The sequence below is a fragment of the Athene cunicularia genome, assembly GCF_003259725.1.
Source record: "Athene cunicularia isolate RWA chromosome 1 unlocalized genomic scaffold, athCun1 chr1_part1, whole genome shotgun sequence".
Lineage (NCBI taxonomy): Eukaryota > Metazoa > Chordata > Aves > Strigiformes > Strigidae > Athene > Athene cunicularia.
In genome coordinates this window covers 817642-833119 of record NW_020799091.1, presented here as the reverse complement: position 1 = coordinate 833119, position 15478 = coordinate 817642, and the positions used below count along the sequence as shown (strand labels likewise).

Here is a 15478-nt window from a genome sequence, read left to right as displayed (position 1 = left end):
ACGGAATCCCCCTTGCCACGCTGGTGGATCCCAACCCCCTTAGAGCTCTTACTAGAGGGCTCCCGGGTGCCTTAAGCTCCACGTCGAGTCCTTCATGTGCAAAGAGCTATTGAACGTGACCAGCGAAACCCCCCCGGCCCTGGCGCCTGGGCAGCAGCATTCCAGGACCTGGGTGCTGATGGGCGAGAGATGGGCTGGGCTGGAGCGGGGCGAAGGTGGCAGCCGGAGGGGTCGGGCAGTCAGTTGGAAAGTGCCCCTCGAGCAGCCTCCTTGTAGAGTTTAAACAGTCCCGGGATTAAGTCGGGTCTTGAGTTTTATGATTCGGGAAGGAAATCCTCTTTGCAGAAGGCCCGGGTGATATTCCGCAGGCAGCCTACTGGTCAGGATCTGGAAGCTGGTGCAGTTGCTGGTGGGGAGAACTCTGGAACAAAAGAAAAATATCGGGGCTTGATGCTCTGGCAGGGAAGCAGTGGCGTTTCCCAGGCGGCAGAAGGTACCCGTGTCCCTCAGTATCCATTGCCAACTTCCATCAGACAGGGTATTTCTGAGGTGATTAATGATATTGAATAAGGATTATAAATCTACACATTTCCCCTTATAGTTGTGCGCTGTGGCCAGTCCCAGATCCCACAAAAGGTGGCAATTAGAAGCCGATTCTGGGCTGGGAGCAGCCTGTCAGCCCCGGGACGGGCTCTGGGGCCTTCCTGTGCAGGAGGCGAACAGAGATGGCTTTGCTGCCCCGGGGGAAGCCGCCGTTTCCATTCCCGTGTCTTGCTCCGATCCAGCGGCACTCGCCAACGGGGGCTGGATGTGCTTTGGCTCAAAAATGGGTGAAAACCACGCCTGGAGAAGAAGTGAAGAGCTCTGGACATCATCATCCCCCCCTCTTCCCCCTTCCTGTGGGAGTGGGGCAGTGAGAAGCTGCGAGGAAGCCCTACGTGCAATTCAATCATTCTTGCCACCGCCGGCAGATAGAGAAGGAAACACCTCAATTAATTTAATCAGGTAACAGGAGCCACTTTCCTGCTGGGGTGGCCCAGGAGTGGGCACACCAGAAATACAGGGGGTTTGTACCCCCCATCCTATCCTCAGGCTCATGGGCATTGTTGCCATGCTGGGGAAGCCTGAGGGAAAGTTGGAAAAACTCACCGTGTTAGTGCCTGATGGGTAATTAATAATTTTGAACTTGATGGCCAGGTTCTGAGCCGAGGCCTAGTTCTGTTTTTTTTGGTTCGGATCTGGGAGGAACAGATGACTTGGGCATCCTGCTTGGCCGTGGGGATCCCTCCAGGCTTGGATGACAACGTGTTGGCGAATGAATCTTGTGCGATTGGCGGCGTTCGGAAGAATGTGACTGAACTTGGTGGTGTTGTGTGAATGGCAATTTAGGTCAATAAATTAAGAAAGTGGCAAGAGACTTGAGGCAATTATTGCTATACTAAGAATTAATTGGTTTATGAGATATGTCTGAATCTTCCCTGTTCAAATGGTTAATCAGCTTCTTTCAATTTTATGGTGGGATGTTTTTTTTTACGATTTAAATGTATAAACATCTAGGAATGATAATACACAAGGAGTACGGAGACTCACCAGGACCGCACTCCCTTTTAACCTTGGAGGCCAGAGGTGACGACACCACCACTTCAAGGAATCCAACTGAATCATGGCTGTAGCCACGGGGTGGATTGTGTGGAAGGTGCCCCCCGAGTGAAAACAGGGCTTTGCTGAAGGGCAGCAGCTCCTGACTGCCTTTGCTCTCGGGGCTTCACGGTGTCGGGGCCTTTGGCCAACGGGAGCCGCTATTGACTCCGGGTCAGATTCATCCTGGGTATAAATGGGTCCCCGGGGGAGCCATTCTGAGCTCGTCCCCCGGAGCTGCGGCCGAGGCCTCTCCCCTGGGGTCAGGACGCTGCCCATGGAAACTCCTCGAGGTGCCTTGGGTCTGGACACTGCCCGGAGCAGGTCCTCGAGGGTGAGAGCCCTCACTTGTCAGTGAGTGAGAGAGCGTGTCGGGGTGTCCTTAAACCCGAGGAAGTCGTTCTCTTCTCCTCTCACAGACATTCGAACCTGTAATTTACAGAGAGCTAGTTAATTGTGTTAATGAGAAATTTTCAATTTTTGGTGGTTGGTTGTTTTTGAGAGTCTCCATAACCGGGAGCCGTGACACTGGTGGTAGTGGCCATGGCGTGGTGGCCTGATGGTGAGCATCTCAGGGAGCCATGACACTGGTGATGGTGGCCATGGCATGGTGGCCTGATGGGCAGCATCTCCAGGAGCCACGATGCCAGAGCACAGCTCCATTGGAGGCACCATGCAATGGAGGACGTTGCGTGGCTGGGATGCCATCTCATGGTCCCCTTCTGGGCCTGTGGAACTGAAGCCACTTCAGGAAGGTCATAAGCTCTTGATTTCCCTCCATCACCAGGTGCCAGCGTTTACTATCACAGGCTAATGAGAGTCTCTGGGTTACGGGCCAACTCCCACCTTACCAACAACCCAACCAGGGCATGGGTTGCTCTGGCCAAAGGTGGTCTCCTGTATCGACATGTCCTCTATCCACAAGCTCAGTCGGGCCAGGAGAACGTGGTGGTGATGCTCTGCTCACCATGAAGGTCACACACCCCATTTGCCATAGGAGCTGCTTCTACAGGATTATGTTGGCTTGGCCATGTTGGGGGCAGTGGGACAACCCACCCAAGGTTGGGTTGGAGACCATCAAGCTCCACCACCAACCCAGAAATGGATTTACGGCCCGTCCCCTGCACTCCTCCAACACATCACCGCGCCAAAAAAGCAACCACCAAACCCTCTTGGGCTCTTTTATTTATTTTTTTTTTGGAAACATTTTAATAGTTATCGAATGTTCTACATCTTACAGTAAATATCGTACAGTTACAAACTCTTGGCTGAAATCTGTCAGGGAGATCACGACCTGATCTTCAGAACCAAAACCAGAACAGAAAACAAACAGAAAAAAACCCCAAATTTACACTTCAGATGAACAAACCGAGGCTGTGGGGCTTCCAGGGCATCAGTTAAAGGCCATGTTCCCTACACACCTTTGAGACTTAGACTTGGAAGACATGGTTACACTTGGTTTTAAACTTTTTTTCTTGGTTTTTTTTTGTTTTTTTTAAGATTTATTTTTGCTTAAGAGGTCCAATAATATTTAAAAATAAGCTGGCCTGGCGGTTGAAATGAATTAAAAAATTAATTACAGATAAACAGGGGTAGGAGCTGGCGTAGGTTTGCTCTGTGCTATGGGAATGGGAGGGTTAGGGTGCCACCCCGCACCCCGCTGTCTCATTTTCCCTTCCTCACTGTGCTTCCCCATGGCTGCTGACCCTACAAATCGCTCCCCACCCGATGCCCTCCTCCTGAACCCCCTTTGCCCCGGGAAAAACGCAGCTCCCCCAGCTCCATCCTTTGCAGCAAGACACAGAGATGCTGCAGGTGGCTGCGTTGCATCAAGATTTTTTCCCTGCAAACAGCACAACTGAGTGTTTCCAACTGGGAATTACTGCCGTTCAACCATGTATTTTTCTATTCCTGCTTTGCAAACATCCCTGTAACAGGTTGTTTTACCTGATTACAGGTGAATCTGTTAAGTGCCATGGTACAACACACCACAAAAAACGCCTTTTCCAAGCTCTCCTCCCTTCCAAGCCCCTTAACAGGCTTTATTTTGCTTTTTTCCCTATGGGAGTGCTAGCACACAGCAGAGAAAATAGCCAGAGCCTGATCCTGCCCACAGCCTGGCACTCAGGGCAAAGCAAAGATGGGCAGAGGGTCGCCACATTTCAGGGGGTGATAGATGGAGGGCCTAAAAATATTGACAACTAAAAAAAAAAACAAAAAACAACCCAAATCAAAAAACCTGGATTTATGGGTATCCATCGGCTCTTATTGCTATTGTCGGCTGGTTGGGTTTTCTTATCAAAAATAAACCCCCAAATGTGGTTTGGGTTTTTTTTCTCCCTCTAAGAAAGCAAGACCCAACTTCACGCCCTCTGGCCGGGGACTGCATCATCCCAAATCCCCGTGAGGGGAGGAAGGCAATGGCAAAGACAGAGGTCTCTCCAGGAAGGACCATATTCAGCAGGATACTGGGGAAAAAAACAGGATACTCTGAAACATCCATCATGAAAGCAAACCCCTTAAATAACACTTTACGGTAGTTACAGCTTGAAACTGCAAAAAGCTGGACTGGGTTGTTATTATTCTTCGTAAAATAAAGGAGCAAATCCTCACCTGGAGGGTTCAGCCACTTGGAGGCGTGATGGGTACAGGCTCCAAAGGGCTTGCTCAGGTTGGGGGCTACTATCACTATTAATATGCCTTTTTTCCCAAAAAGCTTTTCCATTACAACTCATGTTTTAAAGCAGAGATAACGGCAGGGATGGGTTAATGGTCGTAACAGCGGTTTGAGAATTCTTTTCCTTGCTCTTTAGCTGGAATTTTAATCTCCAAGACACTCTGCCTGCTGCTAAGCATGGTTTAACCCCTCCTGCTCTTCCCCGCTAACGCCTGGTGTGATCCTTCACTGTGGGAAACCCTTAACCAACATCGGCAAAGCTTTGCTGGAGTGAAATATTCAAGAAGCTGGTGGCCTCCATCAGTGTCCCCCCCTGCTAAGGGAGTCCCTCACTGGGCTGTGACCTCCCCAGGGCCTTCACTTAAGCCATGACTTGGCCAAGGAAAGGCCTTGGGATCATGGGCTTCCCTCCCATCCTTCCATCTACCCAAAAAACCATGTTCTTCCATGGGGAAGGGGACAGGGCTGCAGGTCATTGCTGCCATGAGCTGGGCCACAACAAGCCCCACATGGTGGCCAGGAGCATCTTGCCACCAGCACAGCCCCATGAAGCCTCTGTGGGAAGGAGCTAACCAAGCCTGGAGCCATGTGGTGGCCCCAGAGCCATGCAGTGGCCCTGGAGCCATGCAGTGGTCCAAGTCTAAACCCAACACCAGCTGCCAAATGTGCTCACCAAAGCCTCGCGCCCAACAGATGGTGAATTATTTCACCTCTTCACACCCCAGTTGAATTAATGAGTTTTTCTGCCTGGGCATAATGGGATGAGGAACCTCACATCTGCTACTGATCCAAGTGAAGGAATTAAAACTAAACCACCCCATGTCAGATCTCATTAGGGGTAACACTGGGTGATCCTCCACCATTAGCGTTTTCTTTCAGGAGAAAGCCTAGCATCTCCTTCGTAGCCCTGGGACAAAATTTTAGCAGTTGTTGCTAAAGCAGTTAAGGGTGAAGGGTACCTAGGCCAGTGGTAGGATGGTGTCTGCTGGGAAAGGTCCTTCTCCACAGAGTCCAGCGTGTTTTAACGAAGCTCGTTGGACACTGCAAGCCGTAGTGCCGGTACGTTGGCTAGGGCTATCGCTATCCTGCGTGTTTCAACACTGATAGACAGCTCCTAATACATAACAAGAAGTCAACACTGAGAGCAAAAAAAGGGTTTCTGAGAGGTCTTCAATTCCTGTCATCTATTGGGCTCTTCTTTTTTGGCCCGGGTTTACTGTAGCGTGCTACAAACAGCAGAAGGATTATTTCCAAATGTCCTGTTGCTCTTTACATGCTTATAACCCTTGGCTTCGCTAAGCTGAATGGGGAAACCCTCTGATTACTTTTTTTTTTTTTTTCCCTTCTCTTTTCCTTTTATATGAATGCAAAGCACAGCCCGAAGTACTACACAGGCAATATCCACCTTCCCCACCCCACAGCACTGGTGTTCAGTCTTCACCCACTTTGTTCTCCTTGAGGTTGGGAAGGTCAACCAGAGCTTTGCTAGATTTCCTTTAAAACCAGCAGAACCCACCAAATGACCCCCATACAGAAGCGCTGGTGCCAACACCCAACCTGACAAACCAACCAGCGACAGGAAAAATCCTCTTGGGTCCCTAAATTCATTTCTCCTCATTTCGATGGTCCTTATGGGAAGAAGCTCCATCAGCTCCTCCCAACAGCAGCAAAAGCCAAGCTGGGAGACCCCACCAAGAGCAAGGAGGTCTCACCCAGGTGCCAACAACTGGTCACCTTGCTCTTCTGAAAGACCTCCCAGTCTGACCTCCACACTGCGTCCCAGTCAAGGTCTCCACTGCCCTCACCTCCATCTGGAGGTGTGACAAGGGCATAACCAAAGCAGAGCAACCAACAGAGAAATCTGGGCACTGACCTGACACCATGCGTGGGTCGGAAACCCAAGCCAGGCGGTGTCGGGAGGGATTCCCATCCACATCTCCTAACCTGACCTCTTTAAAGGCTCTGGAGTTGGTCTGTTGTGACAACCTCAGAGCCCAAGAGATGTGAGAGTTGCAAACAAGCTGCTGGGTGCTTGGAGCTCTTTTGGCACGCTTGAGGGAAAACCCAAAACCCAACGATATTATTGTCTTCGGAGGGGAAAAAAAAAAAAAAAGAAAAAAAAAAGAAAAACCTTGTTTCTATGCTGGGTTTAGTGATAAGGATTTAAAAACAAACTGGCCACAAGCATTGTCTGCAAATATGAACTCTCTCTTTGCTGCCCTCAAGACAACTTATTGCTCTACGTGGGACACCCCGAGATGGGGGTGTCACTGGCCGCAGTTGGCTTCATGTCCTTGCACCCTTGGGTAAGCCAAAACCCCCAGAAATTACCCCAATGCCCACAGCCTTTGTGTGCCCATTGTCTCCCAGGCCGGTCCACGTCACCTCCCCTGCTCTTGCTTTTTCTCAGGCGCCTTCCCATGAGGAAGGTGACATGTTTATTGCTATTGCTTCCTCTTCCTTCCACTTCTCTCCACTCACCAAGCAAAGCAGCCGGACATCACCCCCCTCTCCAACCTTTCTCTATGGTGCTGGGATTTGTGCTTGGATGAGCGTTTCTCCTGGAAGTCTCCAAGCCCAGCTGTAACCCGAAGAGTGGGGGCAGGGGGGGCACCTCAGTTGCCACAGAGCCATCACAGTTTGGTCTCAGCCCTGCTAACGACACAGGTGCAAGGTGAAGCAACGCATCTTCCCCCTTGCCCTGCCTCGAAGACTATTCTCCATCAACCAGTTGCCCTCATTCCCCACACCATCAGACTATGGAGGAGCCCTTCCAAGCAACCCCTGGACCTGGAGAAGCTTTTCAGACCAACTCCTGGACCTGGAGAAGCTCTTCAGACCAACCATTGGACTTGGAGACACTCTTCAGACCAACCCCCAGACCTGGAGAAGCTCTTCAGACCAACCCTTGGGCATCTCCTTGCTTCCTTCAACAGCCGCCCAGCACATGCCTGCCTGCAAACGGTAGCCATGCAAGGAAGGAGCTGCCTTCTCCCTCACGCAGCCCCAGGACGTAGCTGATGGGGAGCAGCTCGTTTTCCCAAGAGGTGCAAGATGCTACCAGGGCATTCACCCCTCTGCTGCTCTCCTCCCATCATGCAAGACCCGTTTGCCCAGTTGGAAAAAGCAGACCAAAGACCCGTTGGTGACCAGTCCTCCTACTTCCTAAGACAAGTGTGTTACATCGCTAATTATATTTATATTCTCTTACTCCTACAAAAGAAGGGATGAGTTCAGAATTTCACTGCAGATAATGCATTTATAATCTATCACGACAGCTATCTGGAAGACACCAATTTTCTTGTAATATGTTATGGAAGATTAAATAATTTATATTATTCAACTAAAAATACCCCAAACCAAATCGGATAAGCCTGCCTACCAGCGCTGTGCTTTTCACATAGTACCCTGAACATCAACCACTCTTACTAGCCAAAGAAAATCTAGGCTCTCGTCAACAACAACGACAACAGAAAAATAACAAAAAGAACCCAAACAAACAAGAAGTGGGGGATCTTTGCACCACTCAGCTGGGCAATGCTGGAAAAGTGAATATTCTGAGCTTTCAAATGATAGGACCAAAGAGAGAACTTTACTATTGCTCAGTGTCAGTATGTGTGTTACACAATTTATGTGGGTTGGGGAGGAGGAAGGGGGAGAGGAGGAAAAAAAAAAAAAAAAAAAAGAGGCGGAAGATTAGAAAAAGCAGCTTTTACAAAAACCACTAAAGAATGCATAAAGTGACCCTTGCACTTTTTTTTTTTCTTTTTTTTTCTTTTGTTCTTGCAAACAGACGAAGTGCTGCAGTACAGTGGCCACAGCACCGATGTAAGACTTGTGTAGTTGCATACAATGTTTGACTCCGGATCTGGAAAAGAGGAAACATATTAAAAACAAGGAGTTAGAAGCAAGCGGTGGAGGATCAGACAGGGCTGTTCTCCTCTCCTCTGCACCCCTGCGCCGCGTGCAGCACGTACAGCTGGTTCTTATGGGATTTAACCATCCCTCGCGCCGCTCCGCGGAAAATTTCTTGGGTATGGAGCTGAGACAGCAGCAGCTCGCTGATGGTATCCAACGCACAGGATTAAAAATATGCAGATGGGATGCTCTCTGCTAATTGCACAACAATTTGTCACGGGTAGGATTAACCCAGTGTAATGTATGCAGCAAGGAGAGATTTCAGATAACCCCCGGGGCTGGATGAGATCTGCGCTGCCTCCCCGTGCAGTGTCATGTGTTCCCATCAGCTGCGCTGCCCGTTAATTGGGCATGATGGACCAAGGGCTCCAGCAACACGCGGAGGGTGTTTAACTGAGCAGCTGGGATTGCTGGGATCCGGAGCACGGCACGAACCTGCAGCTGGTTGCGGGCAGCTGCACGCAACCCTGGTGCTAATGAACAGGGTGACCTCCCAGAGTGTTTTAGCAGGGAAAAAAAAAAACCAGTATATTCAAGTGATATGAAATCTGGGGAAGGATTCTTGATCAGGGAGGGTAGTGATAGGATGAGGGGGAATGGTTTTAAACTGTCAGTGGGCAGATCTAGATGAGATCTAAGGCAGAAATTGTTCCCTGTGAGGGGGGTGAGGCCCTGGCACAGGCTGCCCAGAGAAGCTGTGGCTGCCCCCTCCCTGGAAGGGTTCAAGGCCAGGTTGGACGGGGCTTTGGGCAACCTGGGCTAGTGGAAGGTGGCCCTGTCCGGGGCAGAAGGGTGGAACTGGATGATCTTTAAGGTCCCTTCCAACTCAAATGAGTCTGTGATTCTCCAGAAGAGTGTGATGCACCCAAAACCTAAAAGCATGAAACTCTCCACCCTCGCCAGTGCCCGACCGCACTCAGAGCAGCTTGACGTCGCTGAGGTCACTCAAGGCAAAGCCTCGCACGCACCGAGCAGCAAGAGGGAGGCCAAGGTACACCGTGCTTTGCTAACACCCTCCGTAGGGTGGGGATAGCTGGGGAGCAGTGCTAAATGGCTCTTCCCGAGCCAAAACATCGCCTAGACAAAGGGATTCAGCAGCGTTGTGGGAAGGAGAGATGCGACAGCAGTGCTCGGTGGCTGATTAATCAACAAGGGCAGAGCAAGACCTGCGAAGGCAGCACTCACATGAATTGGCCAGTGGGTTTACCAGTGTGGAGGTACGTAGCTGTAGGTGGGGGTTCCTTGAGCCCTGTACGTTGGCACGGAAACTGGATGTGCTCCGATGGCGGTGTGTTGTGGGGTGGTCAACAAGGTTCCTGCAACGGCACGAGAAACACTTAGCAAGGAGAAGAGGTCAATCAGGGGAGCAGTACCCCAAGGGTAAGGTGCTGCAGACCCCATCCGAGGGGCAGGCACAGCATCAGCTGCCTTTTCTTTCTTATTCAATTCCCCCAAATATGATTCTGCCCGTGAGACCTGAATCGAAGGCAACTGACTCGTGCAGTTGGTATCAGCCAGCACCATGAACAACCACACCTGAAGCTCCAGAATATTTTCCACTCTACTTTCAGCCCTTAACTCATCCTTTTCCAATTTTCCTTGTCTCCAAAGACCAGCAGCACAGCTAGCCACTAACCTGCTGACATCTTCCACCTGCCGAAGGCACCGGGTTAAACTGCAGCTGCAGATCACTGCAGCGAGCTGAAACATCTAAGGACCCAACTGGAAGGGATGAGGGTTGCAAAAGTAGGCAAGAAAAAACCCCAGACCTTCCAGGAAAAATTAAGATGAGTTTTGCCACTCATCTCCCAAGGGCAGTGGAGCCGTTTTGCTTCGTTTAAACCCACAGAGCCAAGTCTGGGGATGCAGCAGAATCAGAGGGACTGTCTGGTGCAGCCTCTTTGCTTTGAGTCTGCAGCTGCTAGGCAGAGGGATTTTAGGTGAGAATTTGCACGGTGCCTTCAGCACCTACAGGGAGGGAGAATTACAGTCCCAAACTACTCTGTTCTGGGAGTAACTGGGTGCTCAAAACAACTTCTCAGCTTCTGGGTATCTCTCTACAAATGCTACTAATGACGTTTTAAGACATGCCACGTGCATTAATTACATCTATCCACTTCTCAGTATAAGCAACAGTAAATCTCTGAGAGTGGTTCTTGTCATACTCAAGCTGCAATATCTCTGCTTGCACCAGGGATTGTGTCCCATAACAAAGCCTTTTTTTCACAGCTAATGCAGATGCAAAAGGATGAATGATCCATTTCTTGGCATAATTCAATACACAATCCTAAGAATTGTTAATGAGAGAAATAGAGGCTTTGGAGAAAAAAAATAAAACCAGCCCATCAGCCCATATCCTTACTTAATGTGCTATCAATTAATTGCAGTTTGAAGCAATCCCACACATAAAATGCAGAGGATTTGGGATACATAAACCAAGGTTAATGTTCATCAAACAAAAGCAAGACCTAAGTATCCTAAAAAAGGAGATTGATGATAGAAATACAACAGTATTTGAAGATGGACAATCCTGGTTACCCCTCTACTTACAGAACAGACAGAGGAAAGAATAATGTATTTAAGGATGTATTCCTCTAGAGTGAGCCAAACAAAAGGTACCCCCTGCTAACCTAAAAACTGAGTTAGATCAGTATCAGGAGCAAAGTAACTGATTTTTGCCTGCAAAGGAACAGCAACCAGCAAGCAAAACTAGCAGATGAAGCTGCAATTAGCTGTGTGCAAGGCCCTTCTGCAGCCACATGCCAGATAACACCCCACAACGCTGCCGGCAGCACCTCGGATACACTGAGAGTTTTTCATCCAGGACAAGTCTCCTGCGCAGGTTGTTGGGATACGTCCCATCCAAGTGACGAAACTATGGCTCAGCACATGGAAAGATTTTCCTTCTTACCTGCTGACATTGCCATGGTGGTCCCAGCGACCATGCCCATGGCCACACCGTTGGTCCTGGGCGCAGCGACCGGGGCCGGGTAGATGGCCGATGGGATGCTGTTGGGCTGAACCACGGTGGTGTGATGGATAACGTGAGGCTGTGCCGCGTACACTGGCTGGGTATAATAAGCTCCCTGTTTGAAAAGGGAAAGCAGACATCATCGTCTTTGTCATTCGATTGAAAGCACAAGCCGAAGCAGTAACTTGAAGTCCAGTATTTTATTTAGAGGCGATCACCATCTCTGTGTACAGCAGTGACACAGACTGTGCTGTCAGCAAAGGTTCCCAAATCCAGTCCATATCATAAGCCCTCCTGACACAGTCCTTCCCTTTAAGACTTCAATTCAAGCCCTCAGCTACTCCAGATGTGTGGCAAAAGCAATATTAAGACAAGCAGAAATGACACATAGCTGCTGGTACAAAGAGCTGCCCATGGAACATCACAGAATCTCAGAATGATCTGGGTTGGAAAAGCCCTTGCAGCTCCTCCAGCCCAACCATGACCCTCCCCCTGACCCTTCCCAACTCCCCCAGACCCCTCAGCGCTGGCTCAGCCCGACTCTTCAACCCCTCCAGGGATCCCGGGGACTCCCCCCTGCCCTGGGCAGCCCATTCCAACGCCCAACAGCCCCTTCTGCACAGAAATCCTTCCTCAGAGCCAGCCTGACCCTGCCCTGGGCAGCTTGAGGCCATTCCCTCGGGGCCTGGCGCTGGGGCCTTGGCTCCAGAGACTCATCCCCCCTCTCTGCCCCCTCCTGGCAGGGAGTTGCCGAGGGCCAGGAGGTCTCCCCTCAGCCTCCTCTTCTCCAGACTGAACCCCCCCAGTTCCCCCAGCCGCTCCCCAGCAGACCTGTGCTCCAGATCCAACAGAGGAGGCAGGAGAGAGACCCCAGCATCCCAGAGACACACCATGAGCACCCCCATCCCACAAGGACATGGGTGCTGAGCCCTGAGAGACAAGGACGAAGCCCTGCAGGAACCTCGGGCTGTATTTGTGCCCCGTGGAGCGAGGTGCTGAGCTGCCACGGCGGCTGCGAGGCACCTACCTGGGTGTACAGGTTCTGCTGTGGATAGGCACTTCTGATGGGGTACATAGCGGTTTGGTACGGATTCGGAGACGGCGAGTAGGGAGGAGGTGCGTTGTTACTCTGGGTCGGTGGGACCTTGTAAGGAGTCCCCGCAGTGTACCCTGGCAAAGACGAGAGTATTCCAAATTAGAGTGAGGATTTACAGCAGGAGCAACCCAAGCTGGGCATCACTCAGCGTGCAGGAGACGTACCAAGATGCACCAGCACCGACTGACACCTCATGAAACCCACCAAGCTGAGACCTCCGAGTCCAGCATCCAGCCCCTGGTTAATCGATCACAGCAGCCAGGGCTGAACCCTCCACCCAGCCCGGCAGTGGCTTGTCCCGTGCTGCCCACACCGAGCCATAGAGCTGATGGGTATTCCCAAAGGTCAAGGCATGACTTGATGGGACTCAACCAGCACTTAAATCACCTAAACCAGCAGTATCCCCACACCTCCTTACCCATCTCTATACATCTACTAGGCAAAAATAATGTTTTTCCTTCTCTCCTCCCCAGATTTTTTTGTCCTTTCACGTTTTTTGCTCGGGATGTGATGGGCAAACCCAGAATTTAATTGCTGGAGGATCTAATTTCCTGGCACGGTATTGCTGTCCCCTGCCTATGTTCCCAAGCAATGACTGGAAAAGCAGCAACACCGATGGTCCAAAACTTAACATTAAGGTGAAAATGATTGATGCCTTGAAGTATTTCATCAAGGTGGATCATGCTGAGCCGTTTCCTCTCCTGCAAAGGAGGGCTGTGACCATCAGCTCACCCTGCAGGTGGGAGAAGCAACCCCAAATGATGCTCCAGCACCTTTACACCCATCCCGCTCCCCCCAGGCTAGTTGCCTTAACGACCAAAGCAGCAAATTTGCCTTATTGCCATTAAAAGCCATTTGCTGTGCTCGGTAAACAGGCACAGCAGGCTGCTGCCAAGCCAGGAGGAGCAGCGGGGGCTTGGGAGGGCAGTGGTTAGGCAGGTGCCAGCAGCCAGGGAAACATCCCTCGCAATATTCATGATCCTGATACGACAGATTGCAATTTTTGTCTTTCTTCTGTCTGGATGTAAAGAAAAAAAAAAGGACTTCAGCATCCCCCAGTCTTCCCCACCATCAGGCTGTTTAGCTGGAGCATCCAAGTCCCAGATTTAAGCTTTATCGAAGGTCTAAAGAAACCTTAAATTATCTTGCAGCATTTAAGAGAGATGCTGAGTATATGGGGAACGAACTAAAATGAAGGATCCTTTCCAAAAACATGGAAATTTATCCCCCCAAATAAGCCTAACCTAACAAAAAATAACCTAAGCCTAACCTAACAAAAAAATAACCTAAAGGATAACGTGACACCAGCTGACCTGCTGCCTGTGGGTGTCACTTTGGGTTTTTGCTGCTATTTGCATTAAGTTCTGAGCTATCTGGTGCTTATAAAACTAGATTTTCCTTCCAGAAAAACCCAGAATTACCAGCTCAAGATCCTGTAATGCAAGTCTGATCATAGTGGTCTTTTTTTTAAAGGCTTTCCCTGGAGTGAGGACACACTGTAAGGATTTCTGCTCTTGGGAAGGTTCCTTGAAAGGAAGGTTCCCATCTGTTGACTTGTGATGAACACAGCGTTGACCCCCATACCCTCCACCAATTTTGCTCTCCAAAAAGAAAGAGGTGGCTTTGGCTTTAAGCAGGTCTGTGATAATGCTGTGTAATCCAGTTCTTGTTACCAGCGAAGACCTCATGGCAAGCACAGCATCTAAAGGAGGTGTGACCTCCCCCTACACCGAGGATACAGGGTACCTGAATTCTCAACTTTAGAGGCTTTTCCAAGGAAGGCTCCATGAAGCTGCCCCTGAAACATTATTACTGAAGTGCTAAACTGGGGAAAAATCCTCAAGAATAGAGTTGTACTTTAAGGTTTGGGTTTGGTGGGGTTTTTTTTAGGGTAGACTAGAAGCTGAGCTGCTGCCATGGGATGTCCTGGACTGAATCAAGGGTGCTGTGAAGGCATCAAGGTGTTGGTCACAGCTTGATGAATGGTTAAAAAAATGGAAATTATAAAAAAATCCGCTCGCATGAGAAAGGTAAAGCAGGTGGGCTGGGATGGCTGGTGAGAAATTACAGCCAGCCTTGCAGGATGACTGGGAGAAATCAGCCTTGGAGCAAACGACCCCTGAAGACTGTGTAGGATGGAGAGGAGAAGTCAAGGCTCAGCCTCGTGATAAGATGTCTAAACACTCAAATATAATGAACTAATTTACTCAACCAGTGTTCAAGGCAGCAATTAGTGAAGGCTAAGATTTCAAGTCTACTGAAATCCCGTATCATCTGCCCAGCACTGAAACAGTGTGAAGATAACAAGGAGGGAGGAACTCCCAAACAGCATCTCACTGCCTCCTGATTATTGAAGATTGGTAGAAAGAAAATGTGTTAATTAAACAGCAGAAGAGCTGTGATCCTTTTTCTGACTTACAGTAGCAGGTGAGCATTTTAAAATGAGCTAGAGGAGATGCAGATTTGAAATGACCGTATCCCAGCAGAAGTGGAGACTCCTGCATCATGAGGTCCTCCAGGAAGCCAACGACATCACCTACAGACCAACCAACCACTTGCTTTTCAATCTTAGGGATTTTTTTTTTATATATTCTGAACTCATTTTTCCAAACAAAGACCTTGGAGGCTGCCAGTTGTCGGCATCACGCTTCATTTCTGATGGGCGTCTGGAGATGTGGGCCAGCTCAAGGCTGTCTGGCTTCACCACCTTGAATGCTAAAACTTGCTAAGGTTTCCTGATTGCTGAATCACGGACAATTTCGCTGTGTTATTAAAAAAGGTATTAAGCAAATAGTCCAGGCAGATGTAATCTTCCATGTTTATAAATTGGGGGGGAAAAAAAAAATAGAACAATTTGCAGGTAAAAACGACGCGTAATCAAGTTTTAGTGACACAAGATGTAGGAGCCTCCTCTCGGAAAAGCATGTCTGACAGCTAATTTTAAAGCCTAATTATGACTACCTAACACCTTCTTAGGATTAGGAGGTTGGCATGGCCCGTGCTTCGGCTCCTTCGCGGTGTAGCAGCAGGCTGGGATTTTAAAAGCAGTAGCGAGCCTTTAAGCTCCAGCTCCTATTAAAATTGCTGATTAAATCCCCCGTGCCACTCTAGAAATCTCAACCTTATTGATCCTGCAACACAGAAGTGGCCTGAATTGCACAGATAAATTTTTCTATGA

General features: G+C 49.5%; 1 protein-coding gene across 2 annotated transcripts in view; it reads right to left on the bottom strand.

The window, feature by feature from the left end:
* Positions 1-3074: 3074 nt before the first annotated feature.
* The window catches only part of FAM168A (family with sequence similarity 168 member A), a 161592-nt gene continuing 149188 nt past the window's right edge, over positions 3075-15478 (bottom strand). The window contains exons 5-9 of one of the 2 annotated variants that reach the window (XR_003399445.1): positions 12232-12374; positions 11145-11319; positions 9419-9549; positions 7199-8183; positions 3075-7136 (exon numbers count right to left, since the gene is read on the bottom strand). Coding sequence is in view for 1 of the 2 variants with exons in the window: in XM_026858766.1 (XP_026714567.1) it covers positions 9437-9549; positions 11145-11319; positions 12232-12374 (431 nt within the window). In the remaining variant the exon portion in view is untranslated. Of the gene's footprint in view, positions 8184-9418; positions 9550-11144; positions 11320-12231; positions 12375-15478 lie in introns of both variants that reach the window. The other variant, XM_026858766.1, reaches the window with a different exon arrangement.